General features: G+C 43.6%; 1 protein-coding gene across 2 annotated transcripts; it reads left to right on the top strand.

Annotated features, from left to right (window-relative positions):
• The first annotated feature begins 3,041 nt into the window (after positions 1-3,041).
• LOC129815050 (ubiquitin carboxyl-terminal hydrolase CYLD-like) lies at positions 3,042-19,905 on the top strand. 2 transcript variants are annotated; one of them, XM_055868355.1, is made up of 14 exons: positions 3,042-3,315; positions 4,395-4,893; positions 5,369-5,498; positions 11,557-11,813; positions 11,936-12,104; positions 12,330-12,462; positions 12,655-12,762; positions 13,058-13,137; positions 13,304-13,370; positions 13,577-13,709; positions 14,238-14,346; positions 14,495-14,613; positions 15,568-15,772; positions 17,057-19,905. In XM_055868355.1, exons 2-14 carry the CDS (start codon positions 4,462-4,464, stop codon positions 17,242-17,244), a joined length of 2,130 nt encoding a protein of 709 aa, XP_055724330.1. In that variant the 5' UTR covers positions 3,042-3,315; positions 4,395-4,461; the 3' UTR covers positions 17,245-19,905. The 2 variants fall into 2 exon arrangements, with proteins under 2 accessions (XP_055724330.1, XP_055724329.1); XM_055868354.1 differs by having other exon boundaries at positions 5,366-5,498.
• Positions 19,906-21,676: the final 1,771 nt, after the last annotated feature.

Below are 21,676 nucleotides of genomic sequence, written 5' to 3'. Positions count from 1 at the left end.
CAGGCCAAAAAGTTCAATCTTGGTTTCATCAGACCAGAGAATCTTGTTTTTCATGGTCTGAGAGTTTTTAGGTGCCTTTTGGCAAATTCCAAGCACGCTGTCGTGTGCCTTTTACTGAGGAGTAGCTTCCGTCTGGCCACTACTAAGGCCTGATCGGTGGAGTGCTGCAAAGATGGTTGTCCTTCTGGAAGGTTCTCCCATCTCCACAGAGGACCTCTGGAGCTCTGTCAGAGAGACCATCGGGTTCTTGGTCACCTCCCTGACCAAGGCCATTCTCCCCCGATTGCTCCATAAGGCCAGGTCAAGGAAGAGTCTTGGTGGTTCCAAACTTCTTCTGCTACTGTGTTCTTAGGGACCTTCAAAGCTGCAGATTTTTTTTTTGTACCCTCCCTTCCCCAGATCAGTGCCTCGACACAATCCTGTCTTGTCATTATGGGGTATTGTGTGTAGATTGATGAGGAAAACATGTAATTTAATCAATTTTAGAATAAGGCTGTAACGTACATTTTTGAGGAAAAAGTCAAGTATACTTTCCGAATGCACTGTATAGTGCGGCTTGGCTGTGCGGGTGGGCTAATCTACATGATGAGATAATTATGGATAAGAGCGAGAATCTTTTTATTTTTCAAACGGCAGTCACACATTGACCATGTCGCCAGAATAAGACCCTCGATATTTATTGGAAAAGAGCATCAAGTTCATCATAATTTATTTATTCTGTAGCCTAATAAACTGCATGGTTTCCTGAGTTGTAGTGAGAGGACCACACACCATGTCATCGCGTGACTCCAAGTTTACTTCGATATGATGGTTATTATATCAATGTTTGTGCATAAAAGCTTTTCCACCGCCATTTCTCGCATAATTCATTTGACCAGATCCCACCATGCCGAACGTACAAATTATCTGTCGGCATTTATAAAATTGTTGTGAAACTTCCTTTTTCCATCACAGCTGTCGTGATGTTTTTTTTTTTATATGCTATGACTTTACTATAAAAACTGTCGATGGAAATGTGATCACTCAACAACATCAAAAAAAATCACTGGAAAAGAACATGGAAACATATGATGCATCTTGTGTCACGTTCGTTATACGGATCAGACCAAGGCGCAGCGTGGTATGTGTACATTCTTATTTATTTAAAGAATGAACACTGAACAAACAAAATAACAAACCGAAACGTGAAGCTATACAAATGAGTGCTGACAGGCAACTACACATAGACAAGATCCCACAACAGAAAGTGGGAAACAGGGCTGCCTAAATATGATCCCCAATCAGAGACAACGATAAACAGCTGTCTCTGATTGGGAACAATATCAGGCCAACATAGAAATACAAAACCCCTAGACATACAACACTAGAGTACCCACCCTAGTCACACCCTGACCTAACCAAAATATATAGAAAACAGAGATATCTAAGGTCAGGGCGTGACATCCTGCGCTAGCACAGGACGCACTGGGCTGTGCAGACGCACCGGAGTCACAGTACGCAGAGCCGGCGCAGGATATCCTGGTCCAAGGAGGTGTACTGGAGACCAGGAGCGCTGAGCCGGCACCATCCGTCCTGGCTGGATGCCCATTCTAGCCCGGCATTTGCGAGGAGCTGGAATAGAGCACACCGGGCTATGAATGCGAACTGGAGACACCGTGCGCATCACTGCGTAACACGGTGTCTGACCAGTCACAAGCTCCCCACGGTAAGCACGAGGAGTTGGCTCAGGTCTCCAACCTGACTCAGCCAATCTCCCCGTGTGCAACCCCCCAAAAAATGTATGGGGCTGCCTCTCGTGCTTGTCTCGTTGGTACAACACAAATGACTGATGATTGGCTGAGAGGAATTGATGATGAAAAGATTGTGGGGCCTGTTTTTTTTAGACTTCAGTGCTGCTTTTGGCATTATCAATCATAGTCTGCTGCTGGAAAAACTTGTGTTATGGCTTTACACCCCCTGCTATATTGTGGATAATGACTTACCTGTCTCACAAAACACAGCGGGTGTTCTTTAATGGAAGTTTCTCCAACCTAATTAGTCCTAAATAGCTCAAAAACTGAAATCATTGTATTTGGGACAAATCATTCACTAAACCCTAAACCTCAACTAAATACTGTAAAGAATAATGTTGAGGTTACTAAACTGCTTGGAGTAACCCTGGATTGTAAACTGTCATGGTCAAAACATATTGTTACAACAGGAGCTAAAATGTGGAGAAGTACTGTATGTCCATAATAAATGCTCTGCCTTCTTAACAACACTATCATCAAGGCAGGTCCTCTGCCAAGGCAGTAGCTACTCTTCCTGGGGTCCAAACACATTATTTAGGCACTTACATTACATATAAAACAGTGCATCAAATAACATTAATACACCACTACATATCTACAATACAAAAGGTATAATACCACCATACAACAATATTACAATGTACTTGTGTGTAGAGTGAGTGTGCTAGCGCTTGTATGCGTGTGTCTGTACATGTGTGTGTCCCTTCACAGTCCCTGCTGTTCCATAAGGTGTATTTATTTTTTTGCTTGCATCAGTTACCTGATGTGTAATAGAGTTCCATGTAGTCATGGCTCCATGTAGTACTGTGCGCCTCCCATAGTCTGTTCTGGACTTGGGGATTGTGAAGAGACCTCTGATGGCATGTCTTGTGGGGTATGAATGGGTGTCCGAGCTGTGTGCTAGTAGTTCAAACAGACAGCTCGGTACATTCAGCTTGTCAACCCTTCTTACAAAAGCAAGTAGTGATGAAGTCAATCTCTCTTCCACTTTGAGCCATGAGAGATTGACATGCATATCATTAATGTTAGCTCCCCGTGTACTTTTAAGGGCCAGCAGTGCTGCCCTGTTCTGAGCCAATTGTAATTTTCCTAAGTTCCTCTTCGTGGCACCTGACCACACTACTGAACAGTAGTCCAGGTGTGACAAAACTAGGGCATGTAGTGGCAGCAGCGAATGTGGATCCCTAATACATACAAATTGAAATGTGTTAGTCACATGCGACATCTCAATTGGGCAGAGGGGGGCGCTGAATCATTCATGGTGGACGACATGTTTACTATTCCCATTCTCTGTCACAATTCTCTTGAAGAACAATCACAATCAACATTCTGAAGTGTCACTTTCAGAGGAGAGTATGAAATGGGCGTGTTCGGTAACAGCGCTACAGTATACCAGTTAGGCTATCTACGTTGGAATACTTCCTTATTCCGAGCTACAGTCGCCGAGGATTCAGTTGTACCTTCCAGTCATCTGAAGAATGTGTAGTACATTGGAGTAACTGCTCTTCAGATACTTGTATAAACGGTCAGTAAGATTGACTCAATTTAAATGGAGTAATTTCGTATGCAACCACTGTAGGCAACTCGATATTAGTTTACACTAGACTGTGGACAGTGTAATAAAATATAATTGTTAGAGACATTGTTGCCAGTTGCTATGTGATTTTGGTTCCAGACAGATAAAAGAAAAAGAAAAAAATGAATTGTATTTGTCACATGCGCCGAATACAACGGTGTAGACTTTACGGTGAAATGCTTGTTATGAGCACTTTCCAACGATGCAGTTAAAATATAATAATAACACAAAATTAAATAGTAACACAAGAACAAAATTAAATAGTAACACAAGAGTAATAAAATACACAAAAATATAGCTATGGAGTACCAGTACCAGATCAATGTGCAGTGGTACGAGGTGATTGAGGCAGGATAAAGTAACCAGGCATCAGGATAGATAACAATATGAATCAAGAATATAGTGTGTGTGTGTGTGTCAGTGGAGTCTGTATATTGTGTGTGTATAGAGTCAGTTCAAGATAGGGGCAATGCAGATATTCAAGAGTTACCCGGACTTAACTGTTTAACGTTAGCAGTCTGACCGAAGTCGCCCTAAAAAATACATAATACAATTATATTTACACTTACTTTACCGGTTGTACATGCTGTTGGTCCTTTTGTTTACTTTACTTTTTACGGCGCCGGTACTAACCAAAATGGTTGACCTTTTATCCCATTATAAGAAGGTCCATTCCAGTATTCTATATCCCAATGCTATGGCGATATCACTGAGCTGGATGTTGAATTATCGTTAAAAACGGCATAAAAATTATCCCAACTTTTTTTTTAATGATTCATTGTTTTGGGGGTGGTTTCACAAGACAACACAAACATCCTAAAATGAATTGATTTCAAAAGCTGTGTATACCTCTACACAGAGATATGCCTCTGCCTCTACCTATCTGTTACTTATTTATACATTAAAACCTTTAAAGCCATGCTTTGAGGGTGACAACACAATGGAATGGTTGTGACCTCACATTCTCATAATACAAGTGAATGATAAGAAGGATATAATAATACGTTCTTTACTTCTGTCCCTGACAGGGTGCCTGCTAGTCACACAATTTATGCATTGCTTGTCAGCAGGACCATTGTTCACTTTAGAAGAGGAATGGAATTTAAAGGAGATGGGAAGGACAAGTTTTTCATAGTGACACGGGGGAAGGCGAGAAAAGGCTTCTCCAGAGGATGTATCGGCCGTGTGGAAGCAGTGTTGCATAAAGGAGAGCTGATGGGACTGTTGTACGGAGGTGGCAGCAGTGGGAATCCTAAGAGCAGGGACATGGTGAAGAGGGAGGACACGTACCCCCTCACCCGACACCAGGCCCAGCTGCTGCTCTTCGTGTCCCCCTCCAGCAAACGCTTGGAGCTCCTGTGTAACCCCCAGCTCTTTTCAGCCATCTGTGTACTGTCTCAGGATGATTTGGTAGTGGTTAAGCACAAGAAAGGTCACCAGCCAGGCCTGGTTCGGAACCTGATGCTGATCGGTAAGAAGGAGAACCAAGGGGACCTGCTGATGCTGGGCTTTGAGGTTGAGTTTGTGGTGAGTATACAACTTCTACAAATATGGTATGCAAGCCCATGTCAGCATAGGGAATGAATTCCAGCATTTTGTCCAAAGTATAAGCACATAATCAGGAATTTCAACTGTCTGTTTAATCCTCTCATCAATAAGAGAAACATTTTAGCCTACTGATGTCACAGTATGGCAGACACTGTGAGCTGTACCTGTCAAGTACACCTGAACCTCTCATTGATTTACATGAGTGATAGCAGGAGACAAGAATGTTCCTCTCAGGGGAAGATCCAAAATGTTATCTGATTAGTTACAGCACCTGACTTTTACGTAACATCTGAAACTTGATAACATTATCTGAGCAATTGGCAGTTGCTCAAAAGCAGTTTTGTTGTATTTCCGGCTCGCCAGTAAAAATTCTCAGCACAGCTACTGTATGGGATTGGGTGTACTTGATTTACTGATTTACTGTAATTGTCCTGTGTCCTTTCCATTTCAGCAGGACTCTGATCAAACAGTGTCCCCTAAGAAGCCCGCCCCTCTCCCCCTGTTCAGTGCAGCAGACATTGTCCAGGTTGTCCCAGCATACTCTGTAGACATTGGCCCTCGCTGGAAAGACAGTCATTCAGAGGGTTAGTACTGTATGTTTATCTTCTGGTGTTCAATGCCCATGTATTCTCATGGATTAGTATACAAGCACATAGACCTACATGTATTTGTTTACCAAATATGACACATTTACCTGGTTTTTCTAGTTTTCCAACACACTAGCCTACATCAGGGATGGGCAACTGGCGGCCCTCCTCTTGTTTTTTTATTTTTATTTTTTTATTTATTTATTTAACCTTTATTTAACCAGGTAGGCAAATTGAGAACACGTTCTCATTTACAATTGCGACCTGGCCAAGATAAAGCAAAGCAGTTCGACACATACAACAACACATAGTTACACATGGAGTAAAAACAAACATATAGTCAATAATACAGTGAAAAATAAAATAAAATAAAAAATAAGTCTACATACAATGTGAGCAAGTGAGGTGAGATAAGGGAGGTGAAGGCAAACAGATATGTATAAATAAATAAAAATATAAAAAGGCCATGGAGGCGAAGTGAGTACAACACAGCAAGTAAAATAAAAACTAAAAAAAACACTGGAATGGTTGGTTTGCATTGGAAGAAAATGCAAAGTAGAGACAGAAATAATGGGGTGCAAAGGAGCAAAAGAAATGAATAAATAAATACAGTAGGTAAAGAGGTAGTTGTTTGGGCTAAATTGTAGATGGGTTATGTACAGGTGCAGTAATCTATGAGCTGCTCTGACAGCTGGTGCTTAAAGCTAGTGAGGGAGATAGGTGTTTCCAGTTTCAGAGATTTTTGTAGTTCGTTCCAGTCATTGGCAGCAGAGAACTGGAAGGAGAGGCGTCCAAAGGAAGAATTGGTTTTGGGGGTGACTAGAGAGATATACCTGCTGGAGCGCGTGCTATAGGTAGGTGCTGCTATGGTGACCAGCGAGCTGAGATAAGGGGGGACTTTACCTAGCAGGGTCTTGTAGATGACCTGGAACCAGTGGGTTTGGCGACGAGTATGAAGCGAGGGCCAGCCAACGAGAGTGTACAGGTCGCAGTGGTGGGTAGTATATGGGGCTTTGGTGACAAAACGGATGGCACTGTGATAGACTGCATCCAATTTATTGAGTAGGGTTTTGGAGGCTATTTTGTAAATGACATCACCGAAGTCGGGGATTGGTAGGATGGTCAGTTTTACAAGGGTATGTTTGGCAGCATGAGTAAAGGATGCTTTGTTGCGGAATAGGAAGCCAATTCTAGATTTGACTTTGGATTGGAGATGTTTGATGTGGGTCTGGAAGGAGAGTTTACAGTCTAACCAGACACCTAGGTATTTGTAGTTGTCCACATATTCTAAGTCAGAGCCGTCCAAAGTAGTGATGTTGGACAGGCGGGCAGGAGCAGGCAGCGATCGGTTGAAGAGCATGCATTTGGTTTTACTTGTGTTTAAGAGCAGTTGGAGGCCACGGAAGGAGAGTTGTATGGCATTGAAGCTCGCCTGGAGGGTTGTTAACACAGTGTCAAAAGAAGGGCCAGAAGTATACAGAAGTGTCGTCTGCGTAGAGGTGGATCAGAGAATCACCAGCAGCAAGAGCGACATCATTGATGTAAACAGAGAAGAGAGTCGGTCCAAGAATTGAACCCTGTGGCACCCCCATAGAGACTGCCAGAGGCCCGGACAACAGACCCTCCGATTTGACACACTGAACTCTATCAGAGAAGTAGTTGGTGAACCAGGCGAGGCAATCGTTAGAGAAACCAAGGCTGTCGAGTCTGCCAATGAGGATGTGGTGATTGACAGAGTCAAAAGCCTTGGCCAGGTGAATGAATACGGCTGCACAGTATTGTTTCCTATCGATGGCGGTTACGATATCGTTTATGACCTTGAGCGGGGCTGAGGTGCATCCATGACCAGCTCTGAAACCAGATTGCATAGCGGAGAAGGTGTGGTGTGATTCGAAATGGTCGGTAATCTGTTTGTTGACTTGGCTTTCGAAGACCTTAGAAAGGCAGGGTAGGATAGATATAGGTCTGTAGCAGTTAGGGTCAAGGGTGTCCCCCCCTTTGAAGAGGGGGATAACCGCAGCTGCTTTCCAATCTTTGGGGATCTCAGACGACACGAAAGAGAGGTTGAAGAGGCTAGTAATAGGGGTGGCAACAATTTCAGCAGATAGTTTTAGAAAGAAAGGGTCCAGATTATCTAGCCCGGCTGATTTGTAAGGGTCCAGATTTTGCAGCTCATTAAGAACATCAGCTGACTGTATTTGGGAGAAAGAGAAATGGGGAAGGCTTGGGCGAGTAGCAGAGGGGAGGGCAGTGCTGTTGTCCGGGGTAGGGGTAGCCAGGTGGAAAGCATGGCCAGCCGTAGAAAAATGCTTATTGAAATTCTCAATTATAGTGGATTTGTCGGTGGTGACAGTGTTTCCTATCTTCAGAGCGGTTGGAAGCTGGGAGGAGGTGTTCTTATTCTCCATGGACTTTACGGTGTCCCAGAACTTTTTTGAATTTGTGTTGCAGGAAGCAAATTTCTGCTTGAAAAAGCTAGCCTTGGCTGTTCTAACTGCCTGTGTATATTGGTTTCTGGCTTCCCTGAAAAGTTGCATATCACGGGGGCTGTTCGATGCTAATGCAGAACGCCATAGGATGTTTTTCTGTTGGTTAAGGGCAGTCAGGTCAGGAGAGAACCAAGGGCTATATCTGTTCCTGGTTCTAAATTTCTTGAATGGGGCATGCTTATTCAAGATGGTGAGGAAGGCATTTAAAAAAAATGACCAGGCATCCTCTACTGACGGGATGAGATCAATATCCTTCCAGGATACCCCGGCCAGGTCGATTAGGAAGGCCTGCTCGCTGAAGTGTTTCAGGGAGCGTTTGACAGTGATGAGTGGAGGTCGTTTGACCGCTGACCCATTACGGATGCAGGCAATGAGGCAGTGATCGCTGAGATCTTGGTTGAAAACAGCAGAGGTGTATTTGGAGGGCAAGTTTGTTAGGATGATATCTATGAGGGTACCCGTGTTTACGGAATTGGGGTGGTACCTGGTACGTTCATTGATAATTTGTGTGAGATTGAGGGCATCAAGCTTAGATTGTAGGGTGGCTGGGGTGTTGAGCATGTTCAAATTTAGGTCGCCTAGCAGCACGAGCTCTGAAGATAGATGGGGGGCAATCAGTTCACATATAGTGTCCAGAGCACAGCTGGGGGCAGAGGGTGGTCTATAGCAGGCGGCAACGGTGAGAGACTTGTTTTTAGAGAGGTGGATTTTTAAAAGTAGAAGTTCAAATTGTTTGGGAACAGACCTGGATAGTATAACAGAACTCTGCAGGCAGTCTTTGCAGTAGATTGCAACACCGCCCCCTTTGGCCGTTCTATCTTGTCTGAAAATATTGTAATTGGGGATAAAAATGTCTGAATTTTTGGTGGTCTTTCTAAGCCAGGATTCAGACACGGCTAAAACATCCGGGTTGGTAGAGTGTGCTAAAGCAGTGAACAAAACAAACTTAGGGAGGAGGCTTCTAATGTTAACATGCATGAAGCCAAGGCTATTACGGTTACAGAAGTCATCAAAAGAGAGCGCCTGGGGAATAGGAGTGGAGCCAGGTACTGCAGGGCCTGGATTCACCTCTACATCACCAGAGGAACAGAGGAGAAGTAGGATAAGGGTACGGCTAAAAGCTATGAGAATTGGTCGCCTAGAGCTACTAGAGCAGAGAGTAAAAGGAAGTTTCTGGGGGCGATAAAATAGTTTAAAGGAATAATGTACAGACAAAGGTATGGTAGGATGTGAATACAGTGGAGGTAAACCTAGGTATTGAGTGATGATGAGAGAGATCTTGTCTCTAGAAACATCATTGAAACCAGGTGATGTCATCGCATATGTGGGTGGTGGAACTGAGAGGTTGGATATGGTATAGAGAGCAGGGCTAGAATCTCTACAGTGAAATAAGCCAATAAACACTAACCAGAACAGCAATGGACAAGGCATATTTACATTAAGGAGAGGCATGCTTAATCGAGTGATCAATAAGGGTCCAGTGAGTAGAGGTTGGTTGGGGTCGTGGCGATCCAGACAGCTGGCCGGGTATATGGCTATCGGTAGCAGCATAGGATGGAGGTCTGTTTGTAGATACCTCGTGCGTTTCCGTCGGTAGGTTCCGTGTAGTGGGGTTTTGTTCAGATAGCAGCCGATAAGACAGCTAACGATTAGCGGGCCTCAGATGAGCGTTCAGGTAACGTCGGGACGGAGGTGCCGGTTGGATAAATCCCTCGGGCAGATAACGTCGGCAGTCAGTCGTGAAGGCCCGGTGGGGTTCCGTATCTGCAGCAGCAACAAAAGAAACGGGTCCGGATGGTGATGGAACTCCTCAGCTGGCTAGCTCCAGCATGATTTGAGTTTGCTCCGGGGTCGACGTAAGCCAATAGTCACACGGTATGCAGCTAGCTAGCTGCGAAATCAAGGTGCAAGTGTCCAGAGCCTGCGGTTGGAATCCGGGGAAACTGAGAGAAAAAAAGTCCCGTAATGCTCCGGTCCGAGTCGCGTTGCACAAAAGTGCCGGTAGATTATCGAGCTAAAGGAATAGCTGATGACCGCAAAACGTGGGCAGCTGAAACACCAACGCTAGCCAGCAAACCGGCTAATTTCGGGGCAGCTACAGATTAGTTTCTGGCTAGCTATCGGAGTAGCTTCTGGTTAGCTTTCAGGCTAGCTTCTGAATTAGCCCCTGGCTATCTTCCACGATGGATTTTCAAATTGAGGTAAATAATACTTATTGTAATTGGTGAAGCGGGTTGCAGGAAAGCTTTTGCAGGAAAGCTTTTGTAGTTGAGTTCTTGGATAATAAAATAAATAAAAGATATGTGAAGAAAAGGTGTAAATATATATATATATATACAGGACACGACACGACAATACGGAAAAAGACGTCTGAACTGCTAAGCCACCTTGGCTTGATTTGTATGACCGTGGGACAATTTATTTTGGGAAGGGGGGCTCAGTCAGGTTCTCAACTTACTGTTGAGAGTTAGAATAGTAAAATACACAAGGTGCAGTTTGTGGTTGTGCATCAGCAGTCACTCAATTAGCCCATGTCAGCTCATTTTTTTTAGATTGGTAAGTTAGTCTAGCGGCCAGCTATCTCAACTTGTAGTAAGCATGGTCGAATTACCAACCGGGGTGGGCCCCATTGATCATCAGTTATCATATTAAAAACGGCAAATATTTGCCTCCACTCTATAGCAAAATGTGTAGAATTGCAGGAAATTTGCTGTAAAACTGCACATTTTTCTCTCCGCCCCATGGCAAAATGAGTAGAATTGCATGAATGAGTTAGAAAATTGCTAAATTTTCTCTCTGTACCATGGCAAAAGGTGTAGAATTGCAGGAAATTAACCTTAAATCATAAAATGTTTGTCTTTGCTGTCACGAGCCGCTAAAATGTTTTGCTCGCAAGGTGGGGGTATGTAGACCCACAAGTCAAAGTTGCCTATCCCTGGCCTACATACTGTACATGTTTTCTTGAAAGAAAGCAGAGCAATGGTACCAGGAAAAGAATATCAGCTTTCAGAATCCTGTGGCTCGGTCTCATTTTAAACATACTTTGCAAAGACACATGTGGCTCAGTTTGTAAAGCATGGCACTTGGAACTCCAGGGTTGTTGGTTCAATTCCCACCAGGTGCCAGTACAAAAAAAGTATGAAAATGTAAGTTGCTCTGCTAAATTACTAAAATGTAAGAAGACAGAATTCTTTGAATGATTATCATCACTTTCAAAGTTAATCTGTAGGACTTGCTGTGAATTGGTGCCCCTACAAGCAAAAGATCCCCACCTCCCCCTTAGAAATGGTAAATGTTATTGAATGGCAATGAGCAGCACCTGTGGCTAGACAGTGGGGCATAGAGCAGTTCTTTATACAGAACTGGTAAAACTGGCTGAGGTGCTCTGGAATGTAGCAGCAGAGCGCCATCACATGCTCTGGAATTTGTGTATATTGCATGCTCTGAGCTCTCTGCATACCTCTTGTGGAGATAAACAGACATGTCTACCACAGGTCAGTCTCGTGACAAGGAGAGAAACCATGTGATGTGTCATTTTTACCCCTCTTCAATATCTTCTCCCCCAGGTCTAAACAGAAAGGCGGTGTCACGTATCAACTCCATGCCTAATATGGGATCTCGTGGACGACAAGTGAGAGATATAAACCATTTAGACCAGAATGTTACCCAAACCCAAACCCCAACCCAAAGCCCGTCACACCACCCTTTTGAGGTTGGATCCATGGTGGAGGTAACATCCAACACTGGGATAACTGTATATGGGGTGATCCGTTGGATGGGCGTCCTTTCAGAAAATAAAAACGACTGGGCCGGAATTGAGCTGGTGAGTGTAAGATGTGAACTGTGTAAGCAATGTTCTTGAGCTTGCCTATTATTCTACTCTGAGATGTAAATATCTCAATCAGTTTTGATTCCTCAGCAACTCTTTTGTGGTTTTGCCATCAGGATTATGAGGTGAATAATTGCTCAGATGGGACGTATGGAGGCCAGCAGTATTTCACTTGTAAAGGGGGCAGGGCCTTGTTTGTGCCCCTCACAAAGTGCAGTCCAGATGGAAGGTTCTTATGTCCCCCCTCTGAAAAGGAGACCCTCAAAGCGACAGATATCCCCCCAGGTTAGACACCAATTATATAGGTCCTAATCCCACTAACACACACATAAACAGTGTAGACAGGCTATTATTACAATGCCATAACCTAATAAGCATTAGTTTGCAGCTCCCATCCGAAACCAAACACACATTGAATCAAACACCAACCAACAGCAGATATAAAACATGTACCAGTTTTATTTCTATTATAAGTAGTACTTCATAATGTTTTTGTATGGTTTGTATCAGTCATTCCTTTGGAGGAAACAGACGAGAACGTCCCTCCTATTCCTGAGTCGGAAGCCCTGTCTTTGCTCGTGGGCAAGATGAAAGGGATCCAGGGGCACTATAACTCCTGCTACCTCGATGCCACTCTATTCAGGTAAACTTAACTCAATCCCCTCTGGTCAAATGGTTTTTCTGTAGGTCACTGTTCCTAACTCTCATAATTGTATAAAAATGTGACACTATTTATTGGGCATCCTTTTCATTGAGCCCAGTTTATTGTAGTAAAGGACTTAAAGTTGCACCATGACCACTGCCAATATAATAAATCTACTACTTCTCTCCACAGCCTGTTCAGCTTATCTATGACCCTGGACAGTGTTTGCCACAAACCAGCTGGCACAGAAAAGAGCATATCTCGCTCTCTGAAGAAAGACATTGTCAACCGTTTGCGCAGGTATAAACATTGTCTGTGCTTGCAGTTTTCTAGATCCTCTTGACCCTCATGCAGGCCTGTTATCAGCTGGTCTTCAAATAAGGGCGTTATGACATTGTAATTCAACCTAGACTGAAACACAACAGCCTTTATGTGGTTGTAATGCATGTCTGATATTACTCTGCCACATTGGTAGTGTATGTTCAGGTATATGCACTTCATATGAATGTGCATCTCTGTGTGTTTGTGTTATGTGAAAGTGTGTATCTTCGTGTGCGGCCACCAAGAGTGACAATAGTGTGTGTGTTATCCACAGACAAGGTTTTGTGCCTGCTGAGAGCGTAATGAACTTCCGCAAGCAGCTCGGGTGTGACACCTTTGTAACAGAAGAGAAAGGTACGCTCACACACTTCTCAAGAGTGCTGATTCTATAGGTCTCTTTACTGTCGTGTTTAAACAGAAATGAAATACCAGCCAAGGGAAATTATGTCTGAATTAGGATTTTTAAATGGCTGCAGTGTCTCTGATTCCACCTAAATGGTGTTATCCTGCCTCCATGCAGACCCTGAAGAGTTCATCACAATCCTTCTACAGCGGGTGCTTTGCATGAAGTCATTGCTTAAACTCAGGTTTGAACCAGTTCATCTTTCTCTAGTTGACTTCCTAACCAATATATTTTCTCTTTCTTGCATGTTATGCTGTAGGCCACTTATTTCTCCTTGCTTCCCCTCCTCACACTTCTTATCTCCATTCTCTGGGATTCTGAGTGTCTGTTAGACCTTATTTGACACTGCCATGACTGAGTTGCTTAGCTTGATTGTTCTCTGGGCCTCAGGTCGAATAACGACACATCTCAGGATGCCTACACATTCCAGATTATTCTGGATAAGGAGCAGGTGACACAGACTCCCACTGTCCAGCAGCTCCTGGATATCTCCTTGCTGTCTTGTGGCCTCAAGTTTGAGGAGGTGGGTGATACTGTGCAAGGTTATCTAAGGAGCAATATTTACAAGGCCTTGTAGTCAGCGCACCTTTTGTTTAGAAGGAAATCACTTTGTTTTAATATTCAGGCACTGTGCAGTCAAACATGATTTTGTTTTATATATATTTCCACACTATGAAGTTGGAATAATACTGTGAAATTGTGAAAATTATGATCATGCCCTTTTAGTGTAAGAGCTGTTTGAGAAGACTGCCTGAAATTTCTGCCTGTTTTGATGGGATGGAGTTTTGGCTTAGTAAATTGACTTAATAAACCAATAAGAAATAGAGTTCCAAACCTCTCTGCCAATAACAACTAGTTTTCTGTTTTCCCCTCCCCACTCAAACCACCCCCAGATAGTCCTAGCAAAATTCTTGCTTGAGAGATTGCTCTAACAATTTTCATTGAAAACAATCACAGTAAGGCAGAGTACTTATTTGTTACCCAGAAATTATTTGATATTCAGATAAAAAAGGCTCCATTGGACCTTTAATGTCTCTAATATGTCCCTCAGATCCCATCCTGCCTCATGGTCCACATGCCAAGGTTTGGGAAGAAGTACAAGATGTTCCCCCACATTATCCCCTCGACAGAATTTGACATCACAGATCTTCTATACAACTGTGAGTTTCAGCACAATCGCATAATCACACATCTGAAACGTATACCTATGAATAAAAGTAAGGTCTTGCAGTAACTCCCTATGCATAGCTTACCATAGTAAACTGTCTTCAGGTTGAGTGACACTTTTCCACCTTCTTCTCCCATCAGCCCCCCGAGAATGCTTCCTCTGTGGGCGTTTGGCAGAGTACGAGTGCCCCCAGTGCCTACAAGACCGCAAGCTCCAGCCAGGAAGAATCAAACAGTATTGCACTACCTGCAAGACACAGGTATACAGTAGGGTCAGAAAGTACTGCCACCCTTGATAAAGATGAGCAAAAATGACTATATAAAATAAATAAATACTGAGCTATAGTGTATGGAGAAAAAAAAGGAAATTATATTATTTTATACAAATACAATTGCTCAGAGAAATGTTGTTTAACAAGTAATACTTTTTTCTCTCAAAAAGGTAGGGTTCAAAATGATTGATACCCCTGTTTTCCATACCTTGCGAGGATAATAGCACTGAGCCTTTTTCTATAATGTTTTATGAGTTGGAGAACACATTGGGAGGGATCTTAGACCATTCCTCCATACAGAATCTTTACAGATCCTTGATATCCTTAATCTCCGCTTACTGACTGCCAGTGGAAGCAAAATAGCCCCATAATGTCAAATATCCACCACCGTATTTTACAGTAGGTATGGGGTTATTTTCTGCTTATACATTCTCATTTTGTTGCCGAACCCACCACTGGTGTGCGTGGCCAAAGAGCTTTATTTTCATGTCATCCAACAAATGTAAACTCCAGTAGTTTGCTAAACGGCATTGGCACTTGGATTGGAACCGGTGCTATGGTCAGATGACATGAAAATAGAGCTCTTTGGCCCAGTACACCAGTGGTGGGTTCGGCATCGAAATGAGAATGCATAAGCAGAAAATAACCCCATACCTACTGTAACATACGGGGGTGGATATTTGACATGATGGGGCTATTTGGCTTATTTTAGCATAGAATATAGCTCAGTATTTGAAATATTTATTTAATACAGTCATTTTTGCTCATCTTTATCAAGGGTGTCATTAATTTCAAACCCCACTCTACACAGTTAAGCAGCATGACTGAGCTACAGCTTTTCTACCTGCAAGTATATTGATTTCGTCTCCTTTCTCTAACTGAATCTCCCTTTTTACTTTCCCTCTTCCCAATCTTCCATCTCCACTTCTCCCTTTGTGACAGGTGCACACTCATCCCTCTCGGCAGAGCCACTGCCCTAGAGCCCTGGTAGTGCCAGCGGAGGTGCCAGCAGATGCCCCTGTACCCAGGCACAAAATGCAGTTGTTCGCTGTGCTCTGTATCCACACCAGCCACTATGTGTCCTTTGTGAAGTATGGCCCTGGCCCTCGCTCCTGGCTCTTCTTCGACAGCATGGCAGACAGATGTGGTGAGTTTAACCTCAAAGAACACAGTTACAATACATTACCAAAAGTATGTGGACACCTGCTCTTCGAACATCTCATTCCAAAATCATGGGCATCAATATGGAGTTGGTCCCCCCTTTGCTGCTATAACAGCCTCCACTCTTCTGAGAAGGCTTTCCACTAGATGTTGGAACATTGCAGGGACTTGCTTCCATTCAGCCACAGGAGGACGATTAGGCCTGGCTCACAGTCAACATTCCAATTCATCCCAAAGGTGTTTGATGGAGTTGAGGTCAGGGCTCTTCCACACCGATCTCAATAAATAAGTTCTGTATGGACCTTGCTGTCTGCACGGGGGCATTGTCATGCTGAAACAGAAAAAGGCCTTCCCCAAACTGTTGCCACAAAGTTGGAAGCACAGAATCGTCTAGAATGTCATTAAATGCTGTAGCGTTAAGATGTCCCTTCACTGGAACTAAGGGGCCTAGCCCGAACCATGAAAACAGCCCCAGACCATTATTCCTCCTCCACCAAACTTTACAGTTGGCACTATGCATTTGGGCAGGTAGCGTTTTCCTGGCATCTGCCAAACACAGATTTGTCTGTCGGACTGTCAGATGGCGAAGCGTGATTCATCAATTCAGAGAACGCATTTCCACTGCTCCAGAGTCCAATGGCAGAGAGCTTTCCACCACTCCAGCCGATGCTTGGCATCAAGCGTAGAGATGTTAGGCTTGTGTGCGGCTGCTCGGCCATGAATATCCATTTCATGAAGTACCCGACGAGCAGTTACTGTGCTGACATGCAGAAATATGATGAACTGACTTGTTGGAAAGGTGGCATCCTATGACGGTGCCACGTTGAAAGTCCCTTAGCTCTTCAGTACGGGCCATTCTACTGAAAATGTTTGTCTATGGAGATCGCATGGCTGTGTGCTCAATTTTATACACCTGTCAACAACGGGTGTAGCTGAAATAGTCGAATCCCCTCATTTGAAGGGGTGTCCACATACTTTTGTATCTTTGTCTAAGAATTTTGTCTAAAGTTTATTTCAAAACCTATTGAGTGGATGTCAGGTTGGTAAAACATTATTCTAAAAGGAAGAACAGACGGCTAAATCCATTTCTTCTGAGGTGCCGAACAAATAATAGTTTCTGTTCAATTGCAGACTTTTCCTTGCCTTGTCACTAGATACCCAATGACTTCCTTTGTCTTTGAACCTGATGTAGAGAACACTGCAACCTGACGTAAATGTCTAGTCTTATCTGTCTTTCACTTGTCAGATCTCTAATCTTCAGTTCCCTCAGGTGATGACCAGAGTGGCTACAACATTCCAGAGATCAGGGCTTGTCCTGAGGTGGGTGACTTCCTGTCTCAGTCAGAGGAGGAGCTAGCGCGGGCTGACCCCTCCCAGGCTGGAGAGTCTGTCCGCAGGCTGCTGAGTGACTCCTACATGTGTCTGTATCAGAGTGCCTCCATGGCACTCTACAGATAAAGTCAGCACAAGGCTGAAATGTACTGGGGAGAACACAACATTCTCACAACAATGCTACAATAACCTTGGTTTCAGAGTCGCCATGGCGTCAAATCATTTTCACAGAAATAAAACTGATGATTAGCTGAAGACCTTGAACTTTAAAGGCTTTTATGAGAACAGAAATATACACCAAGGTCTTCTCAAATGTTTTTCTTTGTCAATGTAGACCTACTTGACCTTTGTTTCAATAAAGATTGATTGATGAGGTTGGGGTTAGGAAGGGCAAGTGAACTATATTATTTTTTCCCTCATTGCCTACACCAACCATTTCCCACTCACTGCTTGTGTTTTGGCAATGTTTTATTGTTGCCAATTTTATGTAAACATACAGTATCGTATACTCTAGATCAGTGGTTCCCAAACTTTTTATAGTCCCGTACCCCTTCAAACATTCAACCTCCAGGTGCGCACCCCCTCTAGCACCAGGGTCAGCAAATAACATCAGTGTTTTAACAGCGCGATTTGCTAAGGCAGGATACTCAGCGCAATCCAGAAATCTGGCAGTGGCTTCTGATTAAATTAAATTTTCACATAACCGCTTGTTGCAATTTCGATGAGACCCACTTGTTCAGATATTGGTAAGTGGACTGGATAACGAATCCAGTTGCTTGTGTCATCCGTTTTGGGAAAGTACCTGCGTAATTGCGCACCCAACTCCGGTGCTTTGCTATATCACATTTTACTTTGTCCGTAAGCTTGAGTTCATTTGCACACAAAAAATCATACAATGAAGGAAATACCTGTGTTGTCCTTGTTAATGCAGACAGAGAAGAGCTCCAACTTCTTAATCATAGCCTCAATTTTGTCCCACACATTGAATATAGTTGCGGAGAGTCCCTGTAATCCTAGATTCAGATCATTCAGGCGAGATGGGCCAGTCTTGAGAGAAAAGTCGTCTGACCGCTTGCATGAAGACAAGTGAAAATGATGGTCAGTAAAGAAAACTTTAAGCTCATCTCTCAATTCAAAAAAACGTGTCAATACTTTGCCCCTTGAAAACCAGTGCATTTCTGTATGTTGTAAAAGCGTTACATGTTCGCTGTTCATATTGCATAGTGTAGAAAATACACGAGAGTTCAGGGGCCTTGCTTTAACAAAGTTAACCATTTTCACTGTAGATATGGCTGGGACAATGCTGGGTTCATATCATTGCATAGTGCAGAAAATACACGAGAGTTCAGGGGCCTTGCTTTAACAAAGTTAACCATTTTCACTGTAGATATGGCTGGGACAATGCTGGGGGAAAAGGCCAAAAAAACTATACAGACAATTACTTCATCAAACAACACTGTTTCACGACGCATCAGGGACATGGCAGGATATGTTTTCAAACAATTACTGCTTCGCATACAAGCCAGTGAATTCTATGCATTACAGCTGGATGAGTCAACAGACATGGCAGGCCTGGCACAGCTCCTGGTATTTGTCCGTTACGTTTATGGGGGGGTCAATTAAGGAAGACAACCTCTTCTGCAAACCACTGGAAACCAGGACAACAGAAGATTATATTTGTAAAGTACTGGACAGCTTTGTGACATCAAATGGACTTTGGTGGTCAAGATGTGTTGGTATCTGTACTGATGGCGCAAAAGCCATGACAGGGAGACATAGTGGAGTGGTAACGCGCATGCAAGAAGTTGCTCCCGACGCCACTTGGGTACACTGCAGCAACCACCGAGCCAAAGGAATGCGTGGCAGTTTGAAAGATAAGTCCTCCACAATAATATGAGGCTTGTCTGTCCTAGCCACTCGGTAGCTCACCATGTAAGACGCTTCTAGCCCCTTATTAATTGTATATGTTGCTTCTATACATGTCTAACTACTCAAAAGTCGTCTTAATTCTCGTTCAAAAAACTCCCGTGGCATATTTTTCAAATTGGCATGTTTTGTTTCTAATTGTCTGCGCAAGAGTGAAGGTTTCCTCGAGTTGTGAGATAGTACTTTTGCACATATAACACACTGTAGCTGAGAAAAGGCACTACTCCCAATATAAGTGAACCCCAAATCAATGTTGTGCTCGTGGAAGCAGAACAACTTGTGTCGTCGACAGGTGCAGGTGTAGTACTGCTAGTAGTAGCAGGTAGTAGCAGTACTAGTACTGCTGGTAGTAGCAGTAGTAGGGTATGTGTCTCTATGGACGCGGGCCTTACTTTTTTAACCATTTGTCCATTTTAGACCAAACGGAATGAGCAGAAGCTACATTTGGCTGCATACGGACCGTTAGTGGAATTCCCGTGAGAGAGTAACGGTGAATGTGATTGGATGTTAATTATTTGACTAGGCTTCCTGTATTTGACATTGTGTTGTTATTTCGCTGAACACTAGATGGTTTAGTTTTATTTTTTGGCAGTGAAACGAGGCTACTCAGGCGAGAGAAAAACCTCACCCAAATGTATAGCCCCGTTGGAAAATATAAATGGACTGTTTGAAAATGTGAAGAAAATACATTTGTATAAAAAAAAATAAAAAGTGAATCACATTTTTATTTGGCGTATCAGTTAGGGAATAGCTGCTCTAGATTTATGGAATTGTGATTAGGACTTCTTGTGGAATTCTATTGAATGTCAGTGTTTCAGCTTTTTTATATTGAAGGAATTAAAGAATGAATTATATACTCTGGTACGTTTTTAGGTTGTATTCACTGAACATGTTGTTGAAATGACAAAGTTGAGTTATCCATGCCTAGTTAAACTTGATTGAAACAGTGCTCGAAATGATCAGAATTTGCATTTAAACTATTAAAAAAATGATGGAATAATGAATTATGTGTTTTCTGATTTCATCCCGTCTTGTTTTGAGTCTGTGTCATTCTGTTTTGGAGTTATGTCTCTCTCCGTTCTAAAACGCGCTCTCTGTTTGCACTTTTCCATGCCCATGTGTCCAGCATGGATCTTTGTCAAAATCTCTGAGACTGGTAGGAATAATGATTTTCTCTCCTTTGAAAATTATTCCGTTGATCTGTGATAGTTCATCACGATGGTTCCAGAATTCTGAGATGCTCTGAGGGCATTTTCTCCTCTCCTCAGGCCCTCCATCCTGTATGACTTTCCTCATCTGTGCGAGTTGTGAGTGTAACAGTTTAACTTTAGTCCGTCCCCTCGGGGAGCGAACCAGGGATCCTCTGCACACATCAACAACAGTCACCCACGAAGCATCGTTACCCATCGCTCCACAAAAGCCGCGGCCCTTGCAGCGCAAGGGGAACCACTACTTCAAGGTCTCAAAGCGAGTGACGTCACCGTTTGAAAGGCTATTAGCGCGCACCACCGCTAACTAGCTAGCCATTTCACATCGGTTACATTAGTCCTTTTCTGTTTCTGCTTGGATCTCCTTCAGTTGTGTGTCACTAACTGGTAAGTTGCTGTACACAGTGTGCACTTGCATGTCCATGCCTTCACTGAGGCTGCTGACCTTATAGGTAAGAAACGTCCTGGAGAGCGTGTCTGCGACAGGGATGTCTTTGCCTGGACGGTGAGTGATTGTGAAGTCGTATTTTGGTAGTTGAAGGACCATTCTCTGTAGCCTTGGTGGGGCTGCGGCTAGTGGTTTCCTCATGATTGACTCAAGGGGCTTGTGGTCGGATTCCACAATGACTTGTCGTCCATATACGTATGTACTGATGGAAACGTTTACATCCGAACAGAATGGCGTAGAGCTCCTTTTTGATTTGAGCGTAGTTGATTTCACAGTCTGTGAGAGATTTGGAAGCGTAGCCGATGGGCTTTCCTTCTTGCAGTAGCACTGCACCTAGTCCATACTTGGACGCGTCCACTTGGAGTCTGAGCTCTTTGTCAGGGGGTCGTAGTAGGCAAGGATTGGTCCTGGTTCTCTCGTGATCAAGTCTTTCACATTCTGGAAAGCAATGTCGTGTTGCTTGTCCCAAAGAAACTCACTGTACTGCTTTAGCAGTTGACGCAGGGGAGCATTAGCATTGGAGAGGCTGGGTGCGAACTTGGCTAAGTAGTTGACCATGCCAAGCACTGTTTCTAGCTCTGCACGGTTCTTTGGTGGCTCCATTTCTTTTATGGTTGAGCTCTTCTGTGGATCTGGCTTGATTCCAGTCGCTGTGAGAAGATGTCCGAAGTAGCTGACCTCTGTAGAGCCGACTGTGCTCTTCTCGGGGTTGAGCCAGACTCCTCTCTCGCGGGACCTTTGTAGCATCGCGAGGAGGTTTCGGTCGTGCTCCTCTTTGGTTCGACCATAGACAAGGATGTCGTCCACAATTGCCACAACTCCGTCGAGGCCTTTGTACACTTCGTCGATCTTTCGCTGAAACTCGTCTTGGGCTGAGATAATACCAAAAGGCAGGCGACGGAACCTGTAGCGTCCAAACGGTGTGTTGAATGTTCTGAGCTTAGATGACTCTTCTGTGAGCTTGATAGCCCAGTAG

The sequence above is a fragment of the Salvelinus fontinalis genome, chromosome 18 (genome assembly GCF_029448725.1).
Source record: "Salvelinus fontinalis isolate EN_2023a chromosome 18, ASM2944872v1, whole genome shotgun sequence".
NCBI lineage: Eukaryota > Metazoa > Chordata > Actinopteri > Salmoniformes > Salmonidae > Salvelinus > Salvelinus fontinalis.
This window is presented reverse-complemented; position numbering and strand designations above follow the sequence as displayed.

What these genes read in the sequence shown, in the direction of transcription:
- LOC129815050 (XM_055868354.1), top strand. Translation starts at nt 4,462, where the DNA reads ATGGAATTTAAAGGAGATGGGAAGGACAAGTTTTTCATAGTGACACGG. An exon ending in ACTGGGCCGGAATTGAGCTG is followed by an intron (nt 11,814 to 11,935) that starts GTGAGTGTAAGA and finishes TTTTGCCATCAG; the next exon opens with GATTATGAGGTGAATAATTG. An exon ending in AAGTCATTGCTTAAACTCAG is followed by an intron (nt 13,371 to 13,576) that starts GTTTGAACCAGT and finishes TCTGGGCCTCAG; the next exon opens with GTCGAATAACGACACATCTC.